At 36.7% G+C, this 27,613-nt stretch overlaps 2 protein-coding genes across 4 annotated transcripts in view; both read right to left on the minus strand.

The window, feature by feature from the left end:
• Positions 1 to 9,931, minus strand: part of LOC127987406 (glutaminase kidney isoform, mitochondrial) — a 32,834-nt gene extending 22,903 nt beyond the window's left edge. For both annotated transcript variants that reach the window (XM_052589724.1, XM_052589723.1), the window contains exon 1: positions 9,624 to 9,931. In XM_052589724.1, the coding sequence (XP_052445684.1) occupies positions 9,624 to 9,793 (170 nt within the window). In that variant the 5' untranslated portion in view covers positions 9,794 to 9,931. The remainder of the gene's footprint in view (positions 1 to 9,623) is intronic.
• Positions 9,932 to 15,915: 5,984 nt separating this feature from the next.
• Positions 15,916 to 24,943, minus strand: LOC127986806 (NGFI-A-binding protein 1). 2 transcript variants are annotated; one of them, XM_052589040.1, is made up of 8 exons: positions 23,918 to 24,943; positions 21,468 to 22,261; positions 21,146 to 21,279; positions 20,675 to 20,726; positions 19,692 to 19,811; positions 18,975 to 19,134; positions 18,721 to 18,864; positions 15,916 to 16,580 (listed from the first exon to the last, which is right to left on the minus strand). In XM_052589040.1, the coding sequence occupies exons 1-8, from the start codon at positions 24,018 to 24,020 to the stop codon at positions 16,507 to 16,509; spliced, it is 1,581 nt and encodes a 526-aa protein (XP_052445000.1). In that variant the 5' UTR covers positions 24,021 to 24,943; the 3' UTR covers positions 15,916 to 16,506. The 2 variants fall into 2 exon arrangements, with proteins under 2 accessions (XP_052445000.1, XP_052445001.1); XM_052589041.1 differs by having other exon boundaries at positions 21,486 to 22,261; positions 23,918 to 24,934.
• Between the last annotated feature and the right edge of the window lie 2,670 nt (positions 24,944 to 27,613).

Genomic DNA, 27,613 nt, shown 5'->3' on the forward strand with positions numbered 1-27,613 from the left:
TCACTGACAGACAGATGGAGAGAAAGGTCAATCTGTCTCTCCATGGACAAAAACTCATGGCTACTGAATGAAAGCAGTGCATACTAAAGTGACAGCACATGCTACACTGACACATTCAGTGCACACTCAAAGGTCAATTAGAGAGCAGAAGATTTAGAGGAAACTTTTTCAGAGGAAACCCCAGTTTTAACACTTCTGAGCTTTGAATGCCGTTGCTACAGGAAGAGGAAGTGGCTGATTTGGCCTGGTGAATGACCTGGTGCTCCCGCCTCCCTTCCGGTGTTGCCTTGTCTGCGGGAATCGGCCTGCTTTAACACTGTTGCCGTGGGTTGCTTTTCATGTCTGTCGGAGGGTTTTGTTTGCAAAAACCTGGCAAAGCTGCTCCCTTCTCAGAAGAGTGTGGAGCTTCAAGAGCTCATACTCGAGGGGATACCAGTGTTACGTTGACCGTGTTACTGACATCACATTGCTTCCAAACGTAATTTTAAACTACCACATTCCTTTTCACAATCATTCTGGTAGCACGTGTCGGCAGCATTAGTGAAAACAGGCACGTGCAATTCACAACACGTGCGTACGCACATGAGCTTGTTCTTAAACTCGTTCTTCTGTTAGTGAATTTGGAGTCTTCTAAATGAGGGCCCGCGTGCACGAGTTCAGTAATTAGCATAATTCACGCCCAAACCAGCTCCATATAAGGGCTTTCCACAACGAGGCACTTGTACAGAGAAAGACAATTATGGCACCGAAACAAAAGACAAAGAAAAATAACTTTAACGATAATGAACGTGAGGTTTTGCTGTAGGAGGTGGAAGCCAGGAAAATTTTTTTATTTAAAAGTGTATCCAAAAGTGTATACTTATTTACAATTGTGTTTAAAGTTTTTCTACAAGTTATATAATTATGAAAAACAGTAAACAAGTTTCACCCAAATTTAATTTGTCTTTTAATTTATGAAATTTAAACACATTTTATTTTTGGTAAATAAAAGGGATTTGCTATTAAAATTAAAACATGGAAGAAATATTGTGATTTATTTAAAAAAATAAAGTTTTATAAATTTTTTCAACAGTAGTAGCAGCATCACATACATTTTACTAAATAATAGTAATATTTCTAGCACAATGCCTTTATGTAAAAATTTACTTTTAGGCCTAATGAATGCATATTTGTCATTTTAACTGAACTTAAGACTGGTGGTGATGTTTAAGATATTTTTGGTCATTGAGGGTTTCTGTAAAAAAAAATAGTAATAGATCATATTAATTATTATTAAAAGATAATACTACTACTAATTCTACTATCATACTAATGTACATACAATGCACTATGAATTGATGAGCTGCTGGGTTCATGAATATTAATCACGTTGTCTGCGTTCGGTCAAACTGATTTGCTGAAATCAAAACAGGGATGGTACAAGATCAGCGCCAGCCAATGAAATTGCCATTTGCGCATTAGCTCTGCCCACTACCAGAGAAACCGGTATGTCTTCTGCTTGTTCGAAAATGAACATCATTATTTTGACAGGAGAAGACAACAAAGAATAGTTTACATATAGCGTGTCGATTCAGCGTGGTAAGACTCTCGCTCTCTCTCTCTTTGCATGTGTGAGAAACAGCGCTATCAGTAAAGCCATGGTGAGTCTTGCGCCTTCACAAAGAGTTTACAGAGCATAAAATACAGGTGCGCTGTGCGTCCATTGAGATGAACTGAAAAGTACAGATTGCTTGATGGAGAGAGAACTCTGAAGCTCAGATGCTGACATTAATGCAAGCGTCATGCGCTTCAGTCTATGTAACAAAACCGCACGTCTCTGCCATTCATTAATTCACACAGAGACGCGCAGAACACAAATTCATATTTCAAACAACTTTTGAGGCTTAACATTTACAGATACTGGTCCACATGGAGATTTGATTAATTTATGCTAACTTTGACAAATTCCATGACTGTCCATATTAAAATGTAAGTTTCATTTTCATGACTAGATTTTGAGATTCCGTCCTGGTTTTCTGCTTCGCGGAAATCATAACGCTGAACCGGGTTTGAACGGGACCTCGGTACTACCGGTACTTAAAGAAACCTGGTACCGTCACATTTAAATTTTTTTAGTACCGACTTGGTACCGAAGTACCGGAACACTAGTGCGATCATATTAAGACGTTTGTCTGTGAGATCTGCGAGATCGGTCATGCGCGCCGCGGAAGCTGTCTGTCAGTCACACACACACACACACACACACACAACAAGAACGAGCGAGGTGCACGCACAGACATACCAGTATGAAAACTCCCGCTTAGTAATAAAGAGTGATGATGGCGAAGAGATTTGCTTAATGATGTTATCGTGCACATTTTATCTTACCAAACATTTCTAATTTGCGATATTATTAATACGTTTGTCTGTGAGATCTAAGAGATCTCTAATGCGCGCCGCGGAGGCTATCTGTCAGTCACATCCACACACAACAAGAATGAGCGCGGCGCACACACACGCATAAGGGGCCGTTCACATCATGTCATCTCGTCTTTTTAGAGCTCAAGTTCGTTCAAATGCAGGTGCACGTTATGTGCGCTCATAATGGAAGCAACGCGGTCCGACGAGCTCGTTTTTTTCAGGCGCATCCGCACCGCATCGAGTAAAAAACATCTCAACTTTTCAGAATGCCGCAAGTGCACTGCAGGTCATGTAGCTTCCTCACCTTTTCCGTAACAACGTTGAAGCTCAGCCAAGATGAAGGAACAGCTGATAGCTGTATGTAGATTTTTTAATTAATTTAGTAGCAGGGCTACTGCAACCAGTTTTTAGTGCTGCAAATCCATTCATCCATTGCTGAAATTTCCGGTCTTCATGGAGAGAGCAGGTAATGGTTGCTTAGCAACGGCAGACTCCTCAGGAGCGCAATTGCCCGAAGGCTTTGGGGGAAAAAATCAGAAAGCGGAGTGCCTAGCGTTTTCCACACGTTTTTATATGCAATATGCAAACAGTAGCCTGACTACATCAGACTTCCTACTTCCGCTGAATTTCATTTCGCTTCTGTACTCAGTCTGATACAGCGTCAGAGCTTTCTGTTTGCCACCGGTCTGAAAACAGCCGGGCCAATCAACGAGCAGAGGGTGGGCTGAGAGCCGTGACGTAGATGCTAAGCACCGAGTTTTAAATTGTAGGTTAGAGAAATCGAAAACCGAAACGACCGCGGAAATGGGAAACGAGACACGGGATGCAATTCGCTCTGTTATGGAGAACATTCAACTCTTTTTCAAACTGAAGCCAGAACAAGAAGAGTGTTTAACGACAGGTTTACAGTGGAAGTTCAATCATAGATTTGAGTTCGATGCATGATGTCTGTGCTTCGATGCGGCTGTACAGGCGCATAACATAACTAAACGTATCTGATTGGCTTACGGGTAACCAATGATTTTAAACTTCAGACAAGCGCCCCCTAGCGAGAGAGAAAACACTTCTCTATTATGCCATTACAGACTCTGTCTACGAAGCAAAGTGAAGTAGCAGAGTCTGGTATTACCAGGCTATGCAAACAGCCCCTTACAGTACAAAAACTCCTGCTTAATACAAAGAGTGACGATGGCGGAGACAGCAAAACGTTCCAAAGTGTGGTTATACTTCACTAGAGTGGATGCAGTGGTTGTCATAAGATACAGTGGTTGTCATAAGTGCAACAAAATTTTTGCATGTAAGGGCAGAAACACAAGCAATCTGTCAAAGCATCTTTCAAAAGTGCATTATGTGCAGACAGAGAAATGTTTTCGACTGCCTAACACAACACAAAGTACCGATAAGAATATTGTTAAAGTACCGGACCGTTAAGCAGTATCGGTAAGAGTAGTAATACCGTTAAAACCTTAATGATACCCATCCCTACTTAGGTGTGGTTCCAGTGAGTTGCATAAATCAATGCGGACTTCTCTGGGCAACCTAAAACGACTGAACGAACATATCTGTGCGCTCTCTAAAGACGCGCTCTCTCCTTAGAGCACGCGCCGCAATGTCTTCAAGCAGTACCAAGTGTGCCATGCCTCTAAACACAAGATGAGACACATTAATAAGCATTTATAGAAGGATAGATCAGGTGATTGTTGTTTGGACCTCTAATATATATATATTATATATATAATATATATATATTAATATAATTGGAACTGTAACTATAATTTATCAATAACATCTAATTATATAGGGTTCTTAACACATGCTTATAAGGCCCCGGTTGTACATGATTATTGCGTACGTGTGGTATGAGTTGTCCTTGAATCTTTTCGTACATTTAGAATAAATTTTAGTACGAAAGTTTTTGATCAATCATGATTTATTCGTGAAAACGTCCGTACGCACATTTCACGCAAAAATCTGTGCCTACGCATATTTAGTGAATGAGACCCAATGTTAGCTTTAGCAACATTAGCCTTACAGAGAGCGAGAAGCTCTTTTGGAAAACAAATTATGACGCGTCATCACTTACTTTGCCTGGATTCTGGACAGTTGCGCTGAACTGACCCTCGTTTGAGAGGCAGTCGAGTCCGGTGTAAAATGGTAGCACAAAGTATAGGACTTTTCTGTTTTGTTTTTTTCCCTGGACATTTCCTTCGAAAAAAAATAAAGGTTAAGCACCGTGTCCTCAGTGGTCTGTGACATCCCAACACACAACACTTTCAATTGCTCTTTGTCGCTGACATTGTACCTCTAGCAGCTATATGATGACTGGCATTTGTTCATTGGTCGGGGTTTGTTCATTGGCCGTCTCCACAGGCAATCCAGAGTCAAGTCAGGTGCCCATTGACTTTCCAGAGTTGAGTCAGTTCCCGGTTGACCCTCTAGAGTTGAGTCAGGTGTTCATGGACCCTCCAGAGTCAGGGTTAGTCACCGTCGACCTTTCAGAGTCAGGGTTAGTTACCGTTGACCCTCTGGAGTCAGGGCTAGTTCCTGTTGACCATCCAGAGTCGAGTCATGTTCCAGTTGATCCTCCTGAATCAAGTCAGATTCCTGTTGACCTTCCCAAGTCAAGTCAGGTGCCCACTGACTTTCCAGAGTTGAGTCAGTTCTCGGTTTATCTTCCTGAGTTGAGTCAGGTGTTCATGGACCCTCCAGAGTCAGGGTTAGTCACCATCGACCTTCCAGAGTCAGAGTTAGTTACCGTTGAGCCTCCAGAGTCAGGGCTAGTTCCTGCTGACCATCCAGAGTCGAGTCATGTTCCAGTTGTTCCTCTTGAATCAAGTCAGATTCCTGTTGACCTTCCCGGGTCAAGTCAGGTGCCCGTTGACTTTCCAGAGTTGAGTCAGTTTCCGGTTGACCCTCCAGAGTCGAGTCAGGTGTTCGTGGACCCTCCAGAGTCAGGGTTAGTCACCGTCGACCTTCCAGAGTCAGGGTTAGTTACCGTTGACCCTACAGAGTCAGGGCTAGTTCCTGTTGACCTTCCAGAGTCGAGTCAGGTTCCAGTGAACTCCCCTGAGTCGAGTCAGGTTCCACTGAACTCTTCAGAGTTGAGTCAGGTTCCAGTGAACTCTCCAGAGTCGAGTCAGGTTCCAGTGAACTCTCCAGGGTCGAGTCAGGTTCCAGTGAACTCTCTAGGGTCGAGTCAGGTTCCAGTGAGCTCTCCAGGGTCGAGTCAGGTTCCAGCGAGCTCTCCAGGGTCGAGTCAGGTTCCAGCGAACTCTCCAGAGTTGAGTCAGGTTCCAGCGAACTTTCCAGAGTCAGGGCTAGTCACTGATGACCTTCCAGAGTCAGGACTAGGTAGCATGGATTTTCCTGAGACAAGGCTAGTAGTCACCGGTGATCTTCGAGGACTGAGTCAAGTCACTGGTGATCTTTGTCCTCCCATTGGGCCGACCACAAAGACGTGGTGGTCTTCCGCTCCGCCCTGGGGGACTCCGGCCTCGACTGCGAAGACGTGGTGGCCCTCTGCTCCGCCCTGGGGGTAGGGCTGCACGATGTGTAGTTTAAGCATCGATATCGCGGTGTACGGATCCATGATAGTCACATCGCAGGATGTGCGATGTAGGCTGTCGTAGTTGATCCGTTATTCATTAACTGTACGGGCCAGCTGCTCCCCGGCCCTTGACGAATGTGATTAGCGGAATAATTGCACAGCTAAACCATCATAGAGTGAAAGTTTATCATTGACAGGACTGAAAACCACATGCAAGTTTAACAGGGCAGAGAGAGAGGGAGCGCGCGAGAAAGACAGAGAGAGAGAGAGAGAGCGCGCGAGAGAGAGACAGAGAGAGAGCGCGCGAGAGAGAGAGAGAGAGAGAGAGAGAGAGAGAGAGAGAGAGCACGCGCGAGTCAGAGAGACAGAAAGAGCGTGCATGAGAGAGACAGAGGCCGGTGACACACTGGCTGCGTGGCGTGAGCGTAGCGTGTCTGAAGCGTCCCAGAAGCGTGGTGGCTGCCTCGCATTTTCTGTGTCTTTACACACCAGAACCGTGCCTGATGCAGCGCTGGGCTGGCCCGCTGCTGCTAGAGAGAGAGCGCGCGAGAGAGAGACAGAGAGAGAGTACATTAGAAGTAACATCAATGTTTATAGAAATGTATATGGATTTATTTTGCATGTAATTTTTCTTCCTTTTTTTCTCTTATGAATATATATATGTATTTTTGTTTTGTTTGTTTCTATTCTGATATGTACAATGCTTTGGCAATATGTACCTTTGTATGTCATGCCAATAAAGCAATATGAATTGAATTGAGAGAGAGAGAGAGAGAGAGAGAGACCGAGAGAGAGACCGAGAGAGAGCAAGCCGTTTTCAAACACGAGCTCTGTCTTGCTCTCTCTCCGTCGCGCATATTAATCAATTGACACGATGGTGTCGATGTTTAAATCATTTAAAATGAGAATGTAAGTGTGCTCACCCCATTGGTTTGTAAGAAAAAATAATCGCAATATATATCGCAGAAAAATAAAATATCGCAATGTCATTTCTTCCCAATATCGTGCAGCCCTACCTGGGGGGGCTTCTGCCTTGACCACATGGGTGTGGTGGTCCTCTGTTCCTCCTGGGTGGGCATCACTTGATGTCCTCCATGGACCCATGTTTTTGTTTTCTTTTGTTTTTCTTTCTGTCTCCTTCTTTGGACCTGGCCCTCCGTCCCTCCCCCTGATCCTCCGTCGGTCCACCACCCTCCTGGACTCCTTGTTTTGTGTTACACTTCTCTTGTCTCTGTCTTTCCATTTTACCTGTTTGTCCTGTCTTTCTCTCTCCATTCCACCTAGTTGTTTGTCTCTGTCTGTCCATTCTATCTGGTTCTCCTGTCTCTGTTTTCTGACCCTCCATCCCTCCCCCTAGTCCGCCGCCGCTCCACCTCCCTCCTTTTCTGTTGGGTTTTCCTGGGTTTCAGCTGGAGTATCTGGCAGCTGCTCCGTAGGGGAGGGGGTAATGTCACGCTGTCAGTCTCTGTTTTCCTGGGTGTTCCCTAATGAGCTCACTTCTCCTTAGGCAATTCACCGTAGGCACTTTTTAATTCCTCTAGTCTGGTCCTGTCTCACAGTAATTGCACTCCAATTAATCACACAGGTGCAGACAATCCTTTGTCGTTAGTTTCCCTATAAATAGCTGTCCTTCTCTGTTGTTTGTATGGAGTCTTTACCGTCTGTGTAGCTATGTTCTCGTCTCCCGAGACTTCCCCTTACCTTCTCGTTCTTCCGAGTTCCCGTACCGTTTCATCCGGTTCCTTCTTTTGTTTTGTTTTGTTTGTCTCCTTGGACTGTTTATTTTGTATTCCCTTTCTGTGCAATAAATACCAGCAATTGGATCGTACCCTCCTCTTGTGTTTCCTAAACACACATCGTCACACTAGGCTAAATATAGTTTTGACAGTGGCATCATAAAATGCTTGTTATGACTCATACCATATAAAGGCTACAGTAGCCTAGCTAAAGTGGACGATAATGCTAAATAACGTTACCAACCTCCCAGGAAAACTCATCAAAACTTTGTAGGTCTTGTCCCTCATGCTGGCCCTTACAAAACCCACAAGCTGACCCTCGGACAGGCTACACTCAACTAACGTTACATGACCCGATCTGAAGTGGTTTTCACCCCTTTTAACACTTTTGTTTTCCTCCTTTAAAAAGCCATCATGGCAGCCAAGGAACTCATGATTACATTGATAAGTCTACCGTGCAAAAACGTAACAGGTTTTTATTTGATTATTAATGATCTTCAGTCTTTACGGACTTTCGGGGGGTTTAACCAGACGGTTACACGAGTTCCACCAAACAGATGCATCACTGTGGGATTGTGGGATTGTTCAGGATTGTGGGTAATGAAGTACTTATCCAAGACATCGCGAATAAAAGGAATTTATCTCAATACAAGGTTAGTGCCCCATGAACCTTTGGCGTTTATATGGGCATATACTATCGCTTAGTACAGTCGTAGCTGTTTTAAGTCTACCATGTATGGTTACGTTTTTATGGTTTATACCCCAACTGTCAGTGCTGAAACTGAATTGAATTTTTATTTCTGGCACCAGCTGTGGGCAGGACTATGATGCTCTATAGTTTGGAACTGCTTGTGTGGAGAGACTGTTTATACATTTTTTATATTATAAAACAATGAGTGAGTGGATTTTTACCATTATAGGCTGGTTGTTTTCACTGTTGCCACACAACTGTGTTCAAACACCTTATAAAAGGTATTTTTGCATTCTTTGGCACCTTTAAAACTCACTAACCTTGTCTGAACCTGATTGATTTACCATGTTTCAAGGAGATGTTTCAACGAGAAGTGATTCCAAATTCCAAATATAACATTATGTGTGTGTGTTTGTGTATAATAATTTGAAATAATATGAATAAGAATATATATTTAATAAATGTGTAATTTAAACTATTTTAGATATTATTGAAAATTATATATATATATATATATATATATATATATATATATATATATATACACAACTATTTTAAATATTATTAAAATTATATATTAAAAAATATAATATTCTAATGCAATAATAATAATTATTAATGATAACAAGGTAGGATGAAAAGCATTGCTTGCAGTAAACATATTTACAATTTAATCAAAAACACTGTCAAATATAACATTTCTAAAAGCTGCCAGCTTGGTTTTAGAATTGGACAAGGATTGCCATCATCAGCTGATTTTATTCAGTTTACCAATCATTTATGCAAATAAAGACTATTTTAATAGAAGATGATCATGTACTGATTCCTCACATTTGGTCTCCTCTAAAATATTTTGGTAAAATGCATCTTAGATAGATTCTAGAACATTCCACACGTCCATTAATCCGATTCACACTGAAAATAAGCTTTGTTTTAATTAAAAAGTGCTTCAAATATATCAGAAACCTCCCTAAAAGCCCACCCTTGTCCCCCATTCATTGTACAAGCTCAATTATTGTGCACCATGCCCTAAACATCTTGACAACCTCATAGTAATTCTAAAATATCATAAGCTCTAAATATACAACAAAAAATACTTCACATCTGTCATCTTGAACTAGGCATGGGAATCATTTGCAGGGGATGAGGGGCCCCCATAAGAATGAATGAATGAATGAATGAATGGACAAAATCCATCCAATTTTATATCAATATTGAACAGGGTCTGTCAACCCCTTGCATTACTCACTTCTCGTTGGCCCCATCGGTCTGCGTACACAGGGCTCGTCTATAAGAAGAAGTGCATCCTCCGGAGGCTGCTTTAATGTCATTATCTGTAACATTACTAGTTTTCCAAAGGCGCCTTAGATTGGGTTTGCAAAACTCCTTTAACGCCCTCGAGAACCTAAAGTGTAACATTTCAAGCCCGACAGGCCAAACAGAATGACTTCGGACAATAATGCGGGTAATATTACACCGTGAGTTGTAAGAATATCCGCTTTTTAGACAGCCGTGCCAGTTTCTGGTTTCTTCCCTCGTCTCTCGGTGTGTTTTCAGAATCGAATCCGCCCACTGAAGCGTTGCTCGCACGCTATTGGACGCCGTTACGTCACAGTGAACGATGATTGGCTCAGGCGTGCGTCAATCAGGATTATGACGCACACCACTTCACTGTTGTTGGTAGGGACTGGCTGTGTGCTGCGTGCTGTGCTGTACACAATGTGTGAGAAAATAATATGTCGAACTACAGCTATGTAACAATTAACATACCGTATCTCGCGGATGATGTCACTACGTCACGTATTATTCAAACATTTGTGCAAATACACAGAATTATACAAAAAAATTATTTCATTACATGTAAATAATATAATTAATTATTATTATATTAATTAATTATTAAAAACCAAAACTTAATAGTAAAAAAATACATTTTAGTAGCATTTTAGTCTGATAAAGTCAAGCTTTATAATACATTTTAACAGTAATGAATTATAATATTATTATTTCCTATAATAAACATTAATTATAAAAAGCATACATAATATAGTATAGGTTAATATAATAATATAATAATATAATATAATATAATATAATATAATATAATATAATATAACAAAAAAATACAATATAATAGGTTATAACATAATATAATATAATATTTTTTAAATTTATAATACATTTTTGCAGTCTTACAAGATATGTGTTTATATGGATGTATTAATATAACTCATTCATTAATATGAATTATTGTTAACTAATAGTAATATATAAAATAACATTATATTATAGTTACTTATGCCTTCTGAACAAATGAGTCAGGAAAAGTAACATATGGCTTAACATTCTAAATAAACATGAAATTATAAAATTTAGTTTAATAATACATTTGATTATTAAACTAAATTTCATTTAGTTCATTTCATTTCATTACAGTTCATTAACATTATCATTATCTTCTTGATCCATTTGTATTGAACCGCAAACACTATTATAATATTTCATTATATTATATAAATATAATAATATTATAAAATGCATATTTATTATAAGATTAGTAGGCGGTTTACGATTTATACTGTACAGTAAACTGTAGGCTTATGCTAGTGTTATGAACACAACAAGTGATGATAAAAATCACTGAAAATACAACATCAAGCCGAACACATATAATAACAGATGAGCAGAAGAGAAGTATGGAAGTGTGTTATTTTGAACACATTCATGAAATGCTCTCCCATTATGGCATATACACTGTCTGATCCTGCAGATTTGCTTTATTCAACATCAGGAAGATCAGGCCCTATCCTTCTGAACATGCTGCACAACTCCTTGTTCAAGTTTTTGTTCTGTCCAGGCTGGACTATTGCAATGCCCTCTTGGCAGGTCTTCCAGCCAGTTCTATCAAACCTTTACATTTAATTCAGAACACGGCAGCAAGATTAATTTTTAATGAGGCGAAAAGAATACACGTCACACCTCTATTTATCAATTTGCACTGGCTTCCAATAGCTGCTCGCATAAAATTCAAGGCATTGATGTTTGCCTACAAAACTACCACTGGCTCTGCACCCATTTACCTAAATGTATTACTTCAGACTTGTGTGCCCCTCTAGAAGCTTGTGTTCTGCAAGTGAACGTTGCTTGATTGTGCCATCCCAAAGAAGCACAAAGTCACTTTTACTGACTTTTAAATTAAATGTTCCCTTCTGGTGGAATGAACTCCCCAACTCAATCCGAGCAGCTGAGTCCTTAGCCATCTTCAAGAATCGGCTTAAATCACATCTCTTCCATCTTTATTTGACCCTCTAACTTTAACACTCACTATTCTAATTCTATTCTTTAAAAAAAATCTAACTAATCTTTTTGTATTCATTGTCAATTGTCATTTATTATGCAATTTTGTGTGTGTGTGTTTATGTGTATATAATTTTGTATGTGACGAATAAAATCTTGAATCTTATGACCTCTAACATTAGCTTGCTCAATTCTTTTTTTATTCTACCTGTTTTCTTTTTATTTATTATATTATTTGAAAGCCCATGCTACATGTACTGCATTAAGATAACTGAGACTTTTTATCGCACTTATATATCATTGCTCTCTTGTTGATTTTTATTGCTTCCACTTTCCTCATTTATAAATGCGTCTGCTAAATGAATAAATGTAAATGTCATGTAAGTATATATATATATATATATATATATATATATATATCGACTGCGAAGGAACCTGTGGATTGAGTCTGTACTCACCGTATAATTATTATTATAATAGCTAATGCAAACTCTGACTGCTTCAGAGACAGCGTGGTCTAAAACTGAAGGGCTGGACGTCAGACAAAAGAGGAGTTTTTATTGAATGTGGATTTAAAACCCTTATGATCCTAAACATCTATTTAAAGTGAGTCCTAACTGTGTTTTTTATTTATTTTTTTGCTAATCTGTTAAATGATTAATTATGTCAACTGATTAATGGTTTGTTCTTTTCTCTTCTTTCACAAGGTTACTATATATATATATATATATATATATGTGTGTGTGTGTGTGTATTAGCATAGCATATACGTTATAAGCAGCTTTCTCTTGTATGGAAGTGTCTTGGGCTATCTTGCCACCTTGTGGACAATAAAGAAAGTGACAGAATCAGACTATTGTAACCAGAAAATAGACAACAAAACGTGTTCCAAAAGCATACGATACTAATGGATAATTATGGTGGATTAAGTTTTCAATTTCCAACATTTAAAGGACTTTAAACATATTTAAATATCAAATAATAAATAAATAATACCTTAAAACAATTACCAAATAATAATTACAAAAATGTGATTATTATTTACGTATTTGATTTACCCGTTAGTTACCGATTAGGTCAATTTAATACATTTTAATTGACATTATTTTGATATTTTAGAATACATTTATTACAAATATATGCATACATTTTTATAAAATATGTATAAATATTTTTAAATTTAAATACAAATATTTATATTTGTGAAAATGAATATACATGGTTTGTTGATTGTTATACTGATTGTTATATTTTATATATATTGAATATTGTTAATATTTGATAATTTATTGGATTATATATTTTGTGTAATATAATGTTTATTATATCATATTATATTATATTATATTATATTATCATTTTAATGCACATGACAATTCAAGTGGATTTTAAAAGCAGTAGGCCAATATCTTACAAATAAATCAGCTGTTAAAGTCACCCTCTCAGTGTTTCCTCCCTCACACAGAGAGCAGATCTACAGTGAGATATCAGGAGAGCCCTCTTGGGAAATCCTGCTTTGAAAAGCCAAAATAAAGTTCAAGAAATCTTCATTAATGCTTTCTTTTTTTCTTTAACCAAAATAAGCCTAGCCCTCTATAAGTGCATCTAACTCTATCACACTTTCATCAAGACAAAAACCTGCATCACAGACAGTGCTGTTCGAAAGGTTTCCGCCCACATCCAGGCACTGCCCGCCCACACATCTGGGTCACCACAAGTGATCTAACCGCTCACACACACACATGGTTCTGTAGGTGTTCAGTGACGTTCCTCCTGAGGAACACCCGTGTAAGGCTTCTGTAGATCTAAGAGACCGATGAACACGCAAAAGAGAGTGTGTGTGTGTGGAGCGTGGGCGCATTTTTAGCATTAACGTGTGTGTGTGTGTGTGAGTGAGACATAAACAGAACAGGAAGCTGCTTGGATCAGCTTGATTTTATGAGGTGCTTCCAGATTGAGAGCTGTCTTTTTCAGGCTGCATCTGTAAGTGAACTGTTTTAAGTTGTAAGCTTGCTTATATAAAGTTAAATGGCAAAGATAAATGGGCGGTAAAGTTTCATTATCCACACACACACACACACATGTTTGTTTTTGTGAAAAGTGGGGACATCCCATAGGCGTAATGGTTTTTATAATGTAGAAACTGTATATTCTATGGTCCTTCACCAACCCTACCCCTAAGCCTCACAGGAAACTTTGTGCATTTTTACTTCTCAAAAAAAAAAAAAAAAAATCATTCTGTATGATTTATAAGCGTTTTGAAAAATGGGGACATGGGTTATGTCCTCATAAGTCACCCTCTTCTTGTGTCATACCCATGTCATTATACAGAGTTGTGTCCTGATATGTCACAAAAACATGCACACACACACACACACACACACACACACACTGTAGTGTGTGTGGATAATAAAACACACAGCTAAATATGTTTTTACATAATAATAAAACAGACAGCCAAACAGCTAAATATATTTTTAAATAATAATAAAACAGACAGCTAAATACGTTTTTACATATATATATATATATATATATATATATATATGCTAAATATGTTTTTACATATTCTATGTTGTTGTCATAATGTGTGTGTGTGTGTATATATATATATATATATATATATATATATACACACACACATTATGACAACAACATAGAATATGTAAAAACATATTTAGCATATATATATATATATATATATATATATATATATATATAATTACAAAATGATAATATAATATAATATAATATAATATAATATAATATAATATAATATATAATAAACATTATATTACACAAAATATATAATCCAATAAATGATCAAATATTAACAATATTCAACTTATTAAACATTATTAAACATGCATGTGAATTAATGTAATTAATATTATTAAATTAAAATATATTTTATATTTATACTTATTTTGTATTTATATTTTTACAAATATTTAATATTTTTATATATTTATAAAAATATTTATTCGCTGTAAAATATGTAAATATTGTAAATGCTGTAAATTATTAGATATTGAATTATTATTAATACATTTTATTTTCTATATTATGTATAAAATTATTTATATTGTTCAATATTTTATTATTTATTGTAAATATATTCCAATTACTTGCTGATTTTGTTTATTGCTGTATTATATGTCAAATATTAAATACAGAACTAGATTTTTAAAAAAAAAGTTTGTAGACAAACTTTAAGGTGGCTTGAAAAACCCTAAACAGAAAGTTTGAAGTAGCATGAAGTTTAAAGGTTTTCAGTGTGAAATAGTTTGAATAGAATGATTTAGGATGTTTCTAGCATGATAAGCCTAATTTAGCATATTGCTAATGTGTTGCTTAGCATGTTGCTAGCATAAATTAGAAAGCTAAAACCAATTGACTTAACAAAAAAAAAAAAAAAAAAAAAAAAAAAAAAAAAGTTAAACCCAGTTGTTTTATCTGAAATAAGACTAAAAAACAGCAAAAAAAAAAAAAAAAAAAAAAAAACATTATAAATTTACAAATTTAGTGAAAACAAAATAAACCATTTAGGACCAGATATTTTAACAAAACAGCATAAACCAGATGATTTAGGAAAAACAACAACAGAAAACAGCTAAAAATCAATGATTTAAGATCAGAAAAACATAGATGGATAGATGTAACATATTAAATACATAATTATAAGCAATAACATTTTTTTATTTTACATTTTGTTATATTTTATATATAATTTAACTTCAATATTGTTATACAATTTATCATTTTATTATTTAGGGGATTCAGTTTATTATTATTATTATTATTTGCTGTTTTTGTTTATTTTTGCAAAATGTCTGCATTTGCTTTATTCTCAAAAGCTCTGAAATATAGTTTCCTCTCGTATAGTTTCTAAAGTAGTGTGAACAAATAAAACGTTTCTCAAGGAAACACAAACATTTTGCAAGAGAACACAAAAGCATTAAAAATAAAAAAAATTCTCTCAAGTTTTTTTTTCTTTTAGATATTTTCAGGCTTTAAGTTTCCATATTTTTAGAAAACTTGTCTTAAACTGACTTTATAAACACCCACGTAATGAAAAAAAAGTTTACAAACCACAGAGAAACCTCATTAACAATGTTTTTTTTCCAGTTCGGTTTTATTTGTAGAACGATTTTACAAAGACAAGATAAAGAGTGAAACACACAACAAATTTGTATAGAAAAAAAAAAACAGATTGGAAGATTATCACAGCTAACTTACAAAAGTTTTTAAAGAAAAATCACAGTCAAAATGCAACAGTTAACATTTAACGACAGCAAGATATACAACATCGTACACTGAGAACAAGGCTAGAGCTGGTAACAAATACACAATAAACTTTTGTTGTACTAACATCGAAATTGACGCAATCGCAAAAACACGCAAAGCTAATTCTACATATTAAGTATTCTTTTACGTTAAGTTCATCCTCAATGACAAACGATACGAACAGATGAATGTCATCATTTAACCTTATCTACTATCTTAGGACTTCACAACGGTTTTCAACGAAACTCCAGTGTTTCTGTTAATTAACGAATATTTTAAATAAAAAATAGTATATTATACGAATAAGACATGCAATCAAATAAACAAACACAGATTATGTACAAAAAGATGCACAAATACAGTCTTAGTTTCAAGACCACAAGACATTCAAGTTTTTTGTTCTAAAATTAGAAATAAAAATAATTCTTAAACAATTTAAAATCTAAATAAATGGATCTCTAGTCATTTACAGTTCTTAAGGCCACACAGTTTCAGTTCTATATCCACTGAGCAAACAAAATCCAAGTTTCACTTTGAGGCTGAAGATGTTATCTGGAGTCCTCTGGTTCTGATTTGATGGCTCTCTTGTCCAAAAGCCCAGGCTCCTTCTGAGACCCATTTTCTGAAATACAAATCTTAAATATTATAATTGCTTTAAAGTTCTAACAAAGAACCAAGTTTAAAGATACATGTTTGATCATGTCGAAAACTCTTCAAAAATTCTCTTCAAACTTCAGTAATAAAATATTTTAATGAAGTACCCTCAGGCCATTTGAGGAAACACCATTTAAGTCTTTCTACTTCAAAATGTCACGTTTATTTCAACATGTTGCTTGCTGCTTCTTTGTATGTGTGATGTTTACTAGCATTTTTTCGGTAGCACTTTATTTTACAGTCCTGCTCCTTGTGTACATACTATGTACTTATTATAGTTATTGCAATAACTATGTAATAACTAGGTACTTACCCTAAACCTACCCCTAAATCTAACCCTACCCCATGTAGTAACCTTGTATTACCAGAACTTTCTTAGATAAATACACTATAAGTACACTATACAGTAAGTACACGTACTGTAAAATAAAGTGCAACCAATTTTTCAATAAAAATAATTTCTACACCACTTTTTTTCCACTGTTACTGGTGCATTGTGTGGTTTTAAAAACAATTTAACAAGCATAAAAGTGCAAATGGTGCAGGTCTCAATTCAGTGTTCTGGAATTTTCAACACAATTCAGCAGTTTCCAGTAAACAAAGAGCTTACGCCAAAATAAAGGATGGTACTTTTTAACGTTTCAAATTTATGTCACCAAATTGACAGTTGAGGGTATTAAACGTATTTTTCAGATATTCAAATCAGTTCAAAAGACCAGTGTGATCAGTAAATGACACTGATTGACATCAGTGTCAACACCACATTTGGGCGGAAGAAAAAACCCGAAACGTCAAAAAGACGAGTAAATCCTCACCCCCTTCCTCACCTACTCGCAGTGCGCTAACGCAGCTTGCGCAGGCAGGTAGGAGTTTCAGAGAGAAAGTGCTACCTTCATCTGGGACATTTGCATGCAAGAGATTGCATATATTACAAAAAGTTCTCTGAAGCCTTGCTGGTACATGCGTTACGTTGACACATCAGGGTTTAATGGAGCGGTGTAGGTGTCAATGTGCCAGGATGATACTGAGATAAACCTGTGCCAATCCAGGATACAACATGCATGCAAAAACAGGGCCCAGAGCCATTTTAATCTGTACAGCGTTTCTTCACTGGCTCTTTCAAGATTAACGCTCTACCTAGACAGCATTTGAAGGTTGTTCCAAAAGGTAGGCGGCAAACGTAACGCTGCCTTCAGAGATACCACGTTTTGGCCAAATTTGAAAGCCGAACCATTTGTATTTTGTGTACTGTGTGGCAATCCTAGAATGCATTTCGACTAGATTGAGACTGAACTAAAGTAGAATATGTGCTTTATCTTTATATATTTAGATGCCTTGTAATATTTGTAAAAGACATACAGTGTGAACATAAATAACTGAATAACAAAAAATATTTATACAAGCATCGATAGTAGTGATGTAATATTGAAAGGAAAACAGTATCAAAAAAGACTGTCAAAAGTGCAGTAAAAAAATCTAATTTTTTTAAAAATATTATTACAATTTAAAATAACTTTATTATTTTAATATACTATAAAATGTTATTTATTCCTGTGATGCAAAGTTGAATTTTCAGCATCATCACTCCAGTCTTTATTGTCAAATGATCCTCCGGAAATAATACTAATATGCTGAATTAGTGTTTAAGAAACATTTCTTACAATCATCAGTAGAAAACAGTTCTGCTGCTTAATATTTTTGTGGTAACAATAATAATTTTTTAGGAATCTCTGATGAATAAAAAGTAAACAACAACAACAGGCATCTTTGGTCACAATGTAAAAATCTTTACTGTCAATTTAGTGCATCTTCTGAGATTAAAAGTACTTATTTCTTTCAAACTAGGTTTTGGTACAAAACCTTAAGGTCTTAATGTTATATTCACATTCTAGGTTCTACAAAGAATGTTTTCTAAAGAACTAAAGAATTAAATATTCTTCGAGAACCTATGACATCAGGCAGAAGATCGCTTTTTAGAATGTTTGTTTTTTCAAAGTGCACAAATCTAAATTGATTATGTTTTTTTTTTCTTTAATAGCTTCACTCCAGATTAATTTCCAACTCCAAAGTTGTGAAGAATCAGTCATGGTCTGGCTTTGAGCACTAACCTGTGGCCGCTGCCATTCTCTCTTCGGACGTCTGTTGGTTTTGATGTCGTTCCTCTGTGATCTGTTTGTGATGTCTTTTGAGCTCATTGGCTAGTTGCCTCCCCAGCGGCACATCTGTCAGGCGCAAGTTAAGGGGTCTCTCACCTGTATTTAAAAATAGAAAGTTCCATAAACTTAACTACTGATATGAAAACTTGAAACTAATGCAAATGCAAAGTAGCAGTAAGTAACAAAGAAGAGGAGGAGAAATGTACCAGAGAGATGTGAAAGGCCGTTGTTGCAGTGTTGAGCAGTGGGAGCGAGGTATTTCAGTGCTGCAGTTGGAATCCGCCAATCCAACGATTTTAGTCTCTCTTGAACGGCAGCGTCACGCAAGAGCTCCACCTGCTTTGCCAACAGAGAGTCCAGCTGTACCTGAAGGTAAAAGATTTTCACAACAAGGTTTCAAAAAAAGCTAAGTTTTCAAAAGCAAACATTTTAAAACAACTGATAAACAGATGTTCAAACAAGCATTTCAAACATTTATTCAAAAGAATGTTTTGAGCAAAGTTCAAATAACTTTGAAACTAAATTTCAAACTAAACTTTTAACTGAACGTTGTTTCCAAACATACTGTAGTTCAAGTTTAATTCTAACTTGTTTGAACTTTGTTCTTGTTATGTTTGCTTCAACATTGTTTAGACTAATGAGCTTTTTTGTTGTTGTTTGAAAATGTTTTTTTGAAAGCTGTTTTCATCAGAATTTAAACCGTTTGAAAAAAAAAAGTTTGAAACTCTTTCAAAACCTGAAATTCAAACAAACATTGTTTCCAAACAAGCAACTTGAAGCAAACATTGCTAAAAAAAACATTAAAATGACAAGTTGAAATAATTCCGTTTTTTGAAGCAACATTCCAACAATATTCTTCAGAAAAATTCCAACAATAAAACAACGTTCAAACTATAACGATACATCAACTTATTGCAGACTACCTGTAGACTATGTCTGATTGTCTCCTCTCCTTTTGATTTGGCGATTGCGAGCTGTTCTCTCACCGTCTCTTGACGCGTATGAAGAACGTGAAGAGCCTCCTGTAAATCATACACACCATCCTAAGAGAAGGTGAGAAAAAGTGAAAGAAATAGATGAGCTCATGCCAAACTTTCAATAAAATTAGCTGAGACAAAATTGAAAGTGTTTTATATCTCCATGATGGCTTCATTTATTTGCATCTCTGGTCGTTGTCACCTTTGAACGAATTTACACCTCATGTCGCCCCTTGACAACCTCCGCATTTTCCTCTTAGGTCATCACATGTGTGTGTGTGTGTGTGAGAGAGAGCTGGTGTGTCCACGTATGACGTTAGACTCAGGCAGAGACAGGCATGCGTGGGTAAGCACCCACAGGATGATGTCAATTATGTCTTTCAGTCCACTGTGTACTTCTCCGCCTGTGCAAATGAATGATTGCGCGTTTGTGTACTAAGCTTTTCTTTATCCAGGGAACCCCACAAAAATAACTTCCGTTAAAAACAAGCTTTTTAAAGCCAACTAAAACTGATCACAGTGTTTTAATTTGACATCTTGAGAGCTTTGTTTGCAACGGTTTCGTTGACTTAGAGGCCCTACGGAGCTACGGAAACAACGATATCATTTACTTTTAGATGTTCGCCCAGAGGCGCAGCCCGTCGCTCATGGGAAAAGCTGTGTGAACGCGACATTTCAGAGTGAATCATGACAGTAATTATTCTCCTGAGATTATTAACAGAGAGAGTGCACACACAAACACAGTGCTAATTCAGACACAATGGGAAGGCGGCTGGCAATAAATATCATGACAGAAATGCAAAACTAATAAAGAAGTCCCGAGAAACCACCTGGAGCTCGAAATGATTGCAAAGTTGAGGAATCTCATGCAAATAAAGCAATTTGTCGCAGTGAGGTTTATGAATATGAACTGAATCTACAGAACTTACTTCAGATTTGATCCTCTTGGGAGATGGTTCATCTTCATCACCACATTGGGACCTAAAATGAAGATGTATTTTGTGCTTTATACTATCTTTGTGGTAAAACAATTTTAATTAAATAACATTTACCGTACAAACAGATGCTCCTTATATGAATAAATAAAGACCATGAAAAGTGGCAAAGCTCAAAATTAAAAAAATCATAAATGTTTGTCTGGTAACGTGACGTTTGCAAATGCTAATACACTCTATGAAGTTCTTATAGGATGTTGAAAAAGAATATTGATGAATCATAAAGGTCAAAAGACCAATAAAACACTCTTTAGAACAAGAAAGTTCCTCACCCAATTTAAAATATGGTATTATGGAGTATCTTACTTTCGTTTAAATATGTTTTTTTAAATCAAATGTGTTAATCTACTATTTCAACAATTAGTTTTCTTTAAAAATCAAATGTCGAGAAGAATTGTTTCTTACCTGCTGCTCCTGCGGGTGTATTTGTAGGTAACTTCACGTGAAATCTGCCTGGCCAGTGAGAAAAGTTCATCTCTTCGGGTCAGCAGCGACAGATCTTTCATGCACAGTTGAGCAGATGCTTCGTTGACTGTTAGCTACACAATAAACAAAAGCGCCACTCTTTACTTAGTATGAAGAGGAATTTAAAAAACTAAAAATATACGTTTTCTCCTATAAAGAACTTTTGTAGAGTAGAAATATTCCAAAAACAACAAAACCATTATTTTTAAGAATGTATGGAACAGCAATTTCTGTCAATCCGCACAATCAACAATATCAATACCTTAGCATTCGAACCAACCTCGTGCATCGTAAGCTGCCGGCCGTCCCGCCTCTTGGAATCGAACCGTCCATAGATGGCGCTGTACTTCCGAATCTCTGCCTCCTTCTGTGGATTGTCTTCGCTCATCTCGCATATATGGCCGATCATCTTGCTGAGCTTCTTATTGGCGCGGATGTGTTCTTTGACTTCCGTGGGGTCGCTCTTGGGCAACGTTTGGGCTAGTCGCTCTACGCACTCCATCACGCACTGGACAGCAGCAGAATCGAGAGCATCTAGAGCGTCGAGGGGTGAACACGGGGAACAAGCTCCAGATGGAGATAGGCTGTGTTCGCTCTCGCTTCCCCAAAAACGACTCTCGCTAGCCCCTTGGAGCGGGGAACAACCCGGCGTCCCGTCCCTGCTGAGATCCAGTCTTCCAGGACTGGGGCTTGTGGGTAATAATGCTCTCGGAACAGCAAGCTGGTTCTGTTGCCCATTGCTGTGGGAACTTTCAGGTAGCTTGTACACCGGTATACTGCAAGCGGGAAGAGATGTCAACGGTTGGTTGAAAATGGAAGGGTTGGTGACCCAATCCCGTAGAGACTTCTGGAGTCTTCGAACGTGAAGGGGTTTGTTTGCCATTCCGACAAGGGCCATGATCTCTAGGAATTCTTCCTCGCCGGCCTCGCAGAGCTGCTGCACATCGTCGCCGCCCTGCTGGATGAAGGCTTCATAGTAGCAGAGCAAGTTGGCCTTCTGCAGGATCCGGTAAAGTTGCAGCTCGCCCAAGGAACGTGGCAGCAGCACTGACATGGCTACACATGCAAACGCAGAACAAAACAAAGCATTGTCATTTCAAGAAACATTTCAATTCACCAAGAAGCAATGCTCACCAATGTTATTTATTTCCCAGGACAGGTCCGTGAACTCACGTTATGACTGTCTGAAAGTTTAGTACTTTTACTATACAATCTTAAAAATCAAGGTGTTTTTGCAGCAATGTCACAGAAGAACCATTTCTGGTTCAGCAAAGAACCTTTTGGTGAACAGTTCTTAAAAGAATCATTTTATCGCTGTGTGAAGAACATTTAATTATCTAAAGAACCTTTCTCCACTTTAAAGAACCTTCAGTGGAATGTTAAGGTTTCATGGATGTCTAAAGTTCTTCATGGAAACACTGATGCCAATAAAGAATCTTTATTTCTAAGAGTGTGGAAGAAGCATTTTAGGTTCCACAAAAACACTTTCAGTAAAAAGTACCTAAAATATATATATTTTTCTTAGTGTAAAAGACATTTTAATAATTTGAAGAAAATTATAATCCACTATAAAGAACATTTTGTGCAAAGGAAAGGTCATGTGCATGTTAAAGGTTCTCCATCAAACCACTGATGCCAGTGAAGAACCTTAATTTTTAAGAGGTCATGGCATCGCTGCAAAAAACCCCCATCAACGAGCTTTATTTTTAAGAATATGTGATGTTTAATTATTAAGCTAGTCGTAGCCTAATAGAAAAATTATCGTCAAAACTTTTGGAGGGAATACTGTGTAAAACAACAACATAAAAAAATGAATAAGGATACAATTTTTAAAAAGATTGATCATTCTGACTCTGCGCACATAGTTTTAACGGGTATAGTGCTTAGTCAGCGTAGAGCCATATTTAATTTTCTACAAGAATGAAAACAAGGCTGTGAGGGATAGAAATACAGTGTTCAACAGATTTGACTTTTCTTTAACAACATTTTCTTTAACAACTTTCAGTGTACAAAAGCTTTTAAAAACTATTTTGGAAATCGTCAAAATTACATGATCTAGTACCAGCACACAGTTTTCAACCATGTAAAAATTCAGTGAGTCCTGACTAAGGTCTATACATCATATCCAGTCGGATGGTCACATAAAGTTTACTCACAAAAGTTGCAAACTTTCAATACATTTGTCCTACTCTCAACTGGAAATGAGTGATGTTAACTGTTAATGAATGAGCAATCTATCTTCTGATGTTTGCAGCAAGCAGTGAAAAGATGATCTTCATTTTAATTTATTTTAACTTTTATGTACTACTTATTAAGCAGATTTGATCATTCCAAGTGACTTAATTTAAAGTTATTACAGGTACTATCCACTTGGTACAACCAGGGTTTGAGTGCCTTGCTCAAGTGCACATAGATAAAAAGATCAAACCCATCGACCAGATCTTTCACCATCACGCCCCATTTAAATGCAATGACAAATAGTTGCAAACACAGCTGTGCATTACACCATTATCCACAAAAACAAGAACAGGTTCCCCTCCAAACTCACCTGAGATCTCAAAACTATTGATTCACAATCTGTACGAGATTAATGCATGCACATAACTCAGATACTGAGTCAATATTCCCATCTCATATCAGCATGCTTTGATTCTCTACCCTCCTCATCTGTACATCTATGAAATGTTTCTATTAGTACTCGGGTTTACGTACCTCTCTTTCTCAGCTGGTGCGCGCGACTGCTCCCGGTGCTGGCCGCTGTCTCGAGGCAGCGCTCCGCCTCTCGCGAAGGAGAGAAAGTCTGTTGAAGGCTCATCGGTGCTGTCTATCCTTTGCACTGTCTCTTTCTCTCTTGTGCGGGGATATTCCGATGTAAACTGCATTGCTGTCTCACTCCTACGCGCCGGGTTGACGCAAATCCTCGCGTGGGCGGAGTTGCGCGCGTGGGACGGAATGCCAAGAGAGAGAGAGAAGACTTGAACGGTCATACACGGTAAAATACACATTCATGATGACATATTGAGGAATATTAATCGGTAATACCGTGTGTGTGTTTTTTTCGACATGAAACCACACAGCCTTCAGTACAGCATATGCGTGTAGTTTTGAGGTGGCCATGTTCGTAGATGTAAATAAGGGAAACCCGGGAAAGTTGTCACACTTTTTACTACAGTAAATGTCTATTGTGGTAGGTTTGGTTTCGATATAAAATTTCAGGTTAAATACATGGTTCAAAAAACACACACGCGTTTGTTTTTGTGAAAAGTGGGGACATCCCATAGGCGTAATGGTTTTTATACTATACAAACTGTATATTCTATGGCTCTACACCAACCCTACACCTAACCCTAACCCTCACAGGAAACTTAGTGCATTTTTACTTTCTCAAATTTTTTTTTTTTTTAAATTCTGTATGATTTATAAGCGGTTTATGTATGATTTATAAGCAAAAAAATGGGGACGTGAGTTATGTCCTCATAAGTCACCCTCTTCTTGTAATACCTGTGTCATACCCATGTCATTATACAGAGTTGTGTCCTGATATGTCACAAAAACATGCACACACACACACACTTATATTATACAGTAATTGGAGATATGCGAAGAGGGGAGGGTTTTATCGGTGTTATAGTTCATATCAGATTAAAATAAAATTTTATGAAGAAAATACACACCCTCAGGTCATCCATGATGTAGATTCATTTGTTTCTTCATCGGAACAGGTTTGGAGAAATCTACCATTATCACTTGGCTCACCAATGGATGCTCTGCTGTGAATGGGTGCCGTCAGAATGAGAGTCCAAACAGCTGATGAAAACATTATAACAATAAATCAATAAGGCCATGCAGCTGGCTCCAGTCCATTGATTAACGTCCACTGAAGGGAAAAGTTGCACGTGTTTAAGTAACAAATACACTATCATGGTGTTTTAACTTTAAAAGTCACTTTTAGCCAAAAGAGTCAATAATCCGTAAGAATTACAACCTAAAGACATGTCCATCCTTTGTTGTTTTCTTATATCCCATATCATATTTTTCATATCTCAAATCCATTAACATATATTTTTTTAGTTTAACTGTTTAGGACTGTTTTCACTTGAAAATAGTGCTTGACCTGGCCATATATTTATCTCCTAAAACAGATGAGTCAACTTTTTCATTCTGACGGCACCCATTCACTGCAGAGGATCCATTGCCGATTAAGTGATGTAATGTTAAATATCTCCAAATCTGATCCCATGAAGAAACAAACTCGTCTTGGAAGGCCTGAGAGTGATGAGTACATTTTTACTTCTATTTCTCTTAATTTTAAAATTTAAACTCTTAAGCAGAAGCGACACAAAATATTTACATTCTAATTACCGTATGTTAAAAATGCATGTGACATTTTGATTTTGGTTTTCGGAAACGCATACTGTAATCTCTAAACATTGCAAGACCACTTGCAACTTACAATGCAGATTGCATTTATGCATTCAGCAAGTAAACCCCGCAGGAAATTTACTCACGCTCTCTTGAGCGCAAAATCCCCCCGAAACCCACTTGAGTATACCGCTATAGAAATGTACATTCAAAATAGTCAGAAAGTTTTTTCCTTCATACATCTCAGTAAAATTACATCTTTAAATAAACGCCTAAATCAACACCACAGTAGAATCCACATACAGAATTAAATAATGTTTTGTTTTTCCTCCACACTAGCTTGAACAATGCACAAGCTGCATATTAAACTGAAATGTAGTCATGCATCTTAAAGGTTGGATCTTTAGATAGAGGGGTGCATCAGCAGCCTCCCATCTGCCTGAGCAACTTCTCAAGCTATTTTGGGAAGTAGGCTGGGCACAACGAACAGCCCCTGGGAGGAAGTGCGTGGTGGTTGCTGTCAACCCCCACTTTCGTGTTGGTCTGTTCCCTGAAACAAAAGAATTTCCATCTTATGTGATAAAAATGACAAGCGGCAGCACCTTGCCTGCAAACATGAATCCTTTTACTGGGGTTTCGTAAAACGTATCTGCTCTCAGGGGAATGTGATGATTTTCTTTGTTTCACTATCACAGTGTCTCTCTTGTCTCTTGCTGTTGTAAACAATGCATATTTGTTTATTTGTATATATATATATATATATATATATATATATATATATATATATATATATATAAAAGTATGGTAAAATGTTTCTTGAACACTGCAATGCATTTACAATTACAATACAATGCATTTGAAAACCACTAAGAAAAAGAATCTGTTGTGACAATATTTAAATACTTTAAATAACTTAAAATGTACATTCAGATGCAAATGTAAAAAATGTTGTAAAGCATGCATTAACAAATGGCACAAAGTTTTTTGTGCCATTTGCAAAAAATTCATTTGAATTATTTTTTTTTTGCTGTATCTTACAAATTAAGACGATATATCCATACCTAAATGTACATTTAGATAAAACATTCTAAAAACGTTGCAAAGTACGTGTTAAAGAAAGGCATAACATTTATTCAATGTTGTGAAAAAGCACATTTGAAAAATGAGTAGCTACGATTTATTTTAGTTGTATCTAAAAAAATAAAGGCAATATGTATGTCAATATGTACCTAAATGTAAAATGTACATTTAGATAAAATATTCTAAATACGTTGAAAAGGATGCTTTAAAAATGGCATAACATTTCTTAAATGTTGCGAAAAGGCGCATTTGAAAAATGACAAAAAAAAATTATGTTGCATCTGAAGAATTAAGACAATATGTACTTAAACGTAAAATACATTTAGATGAAACATTTTAAAAACATTGCAAATGATACGTTATCAAATGGCATGAAGTTTCTTCAAAGTTGTGAAAAAATAACTATAATTTGATAAATAATTAGAATTTATCGTTCTTTTAAGTACAAAAATGAAGACAATATGTACATACCTGAATGTAAAGTGTACAATTAGATTAAGTGTTTTAAAAATGTTGCAAAGGATCCATAAACAAATGGCACAACTTTTCAACAAACTTCATCTCTTAAATGTTGTGGAAAAAAGGTGCTTTTGAAAACGTACTGTACGTTTTTTTTTTTTTGCTATGTATAAAACAAAAATGAAGACAACATACACATTTGTAAATGTATAAATATAAAACTTTGCAAAGATGCGTTAACATTTAACAATATTACACAGGACAAAAATGATGACGACATATACATGCACATAACGTGTAAGTAAAAGCATGTGTATATGTAGATATTTATATACGTACACCATACATGATCTTTTTCCTTTCGTATCTGGAAAGAGGTGACCTCTAACATAAACCTGAGAAACATGAGGAAAAAGAGAAGGAGCGAGAGAAAAAAAGGGGGGTGGTGATGAAAAACAAAACTAAGATTCCTTTAATTTGCTATGCCTATGCGACTCAAGCGTGTCT

The sequence above is a fragment of the Carassius gibelio genome, chromosome B22 (genome assembly GCF_023724105.1).
Source record: "Carassius gibelio isolate Cgi1373 ecotype wild population from Czech Republic chromosome B22, carGib1.2-hapl.c, whole genome shotgun sequence".
Classification (NCBI taxonomy): domain Eukaryota; kingdom Metazoa; phylum Chordata; class Actinopteri; order Cypriniformes; family Cyprinidae; genus Carassius; species Carassius gibelio.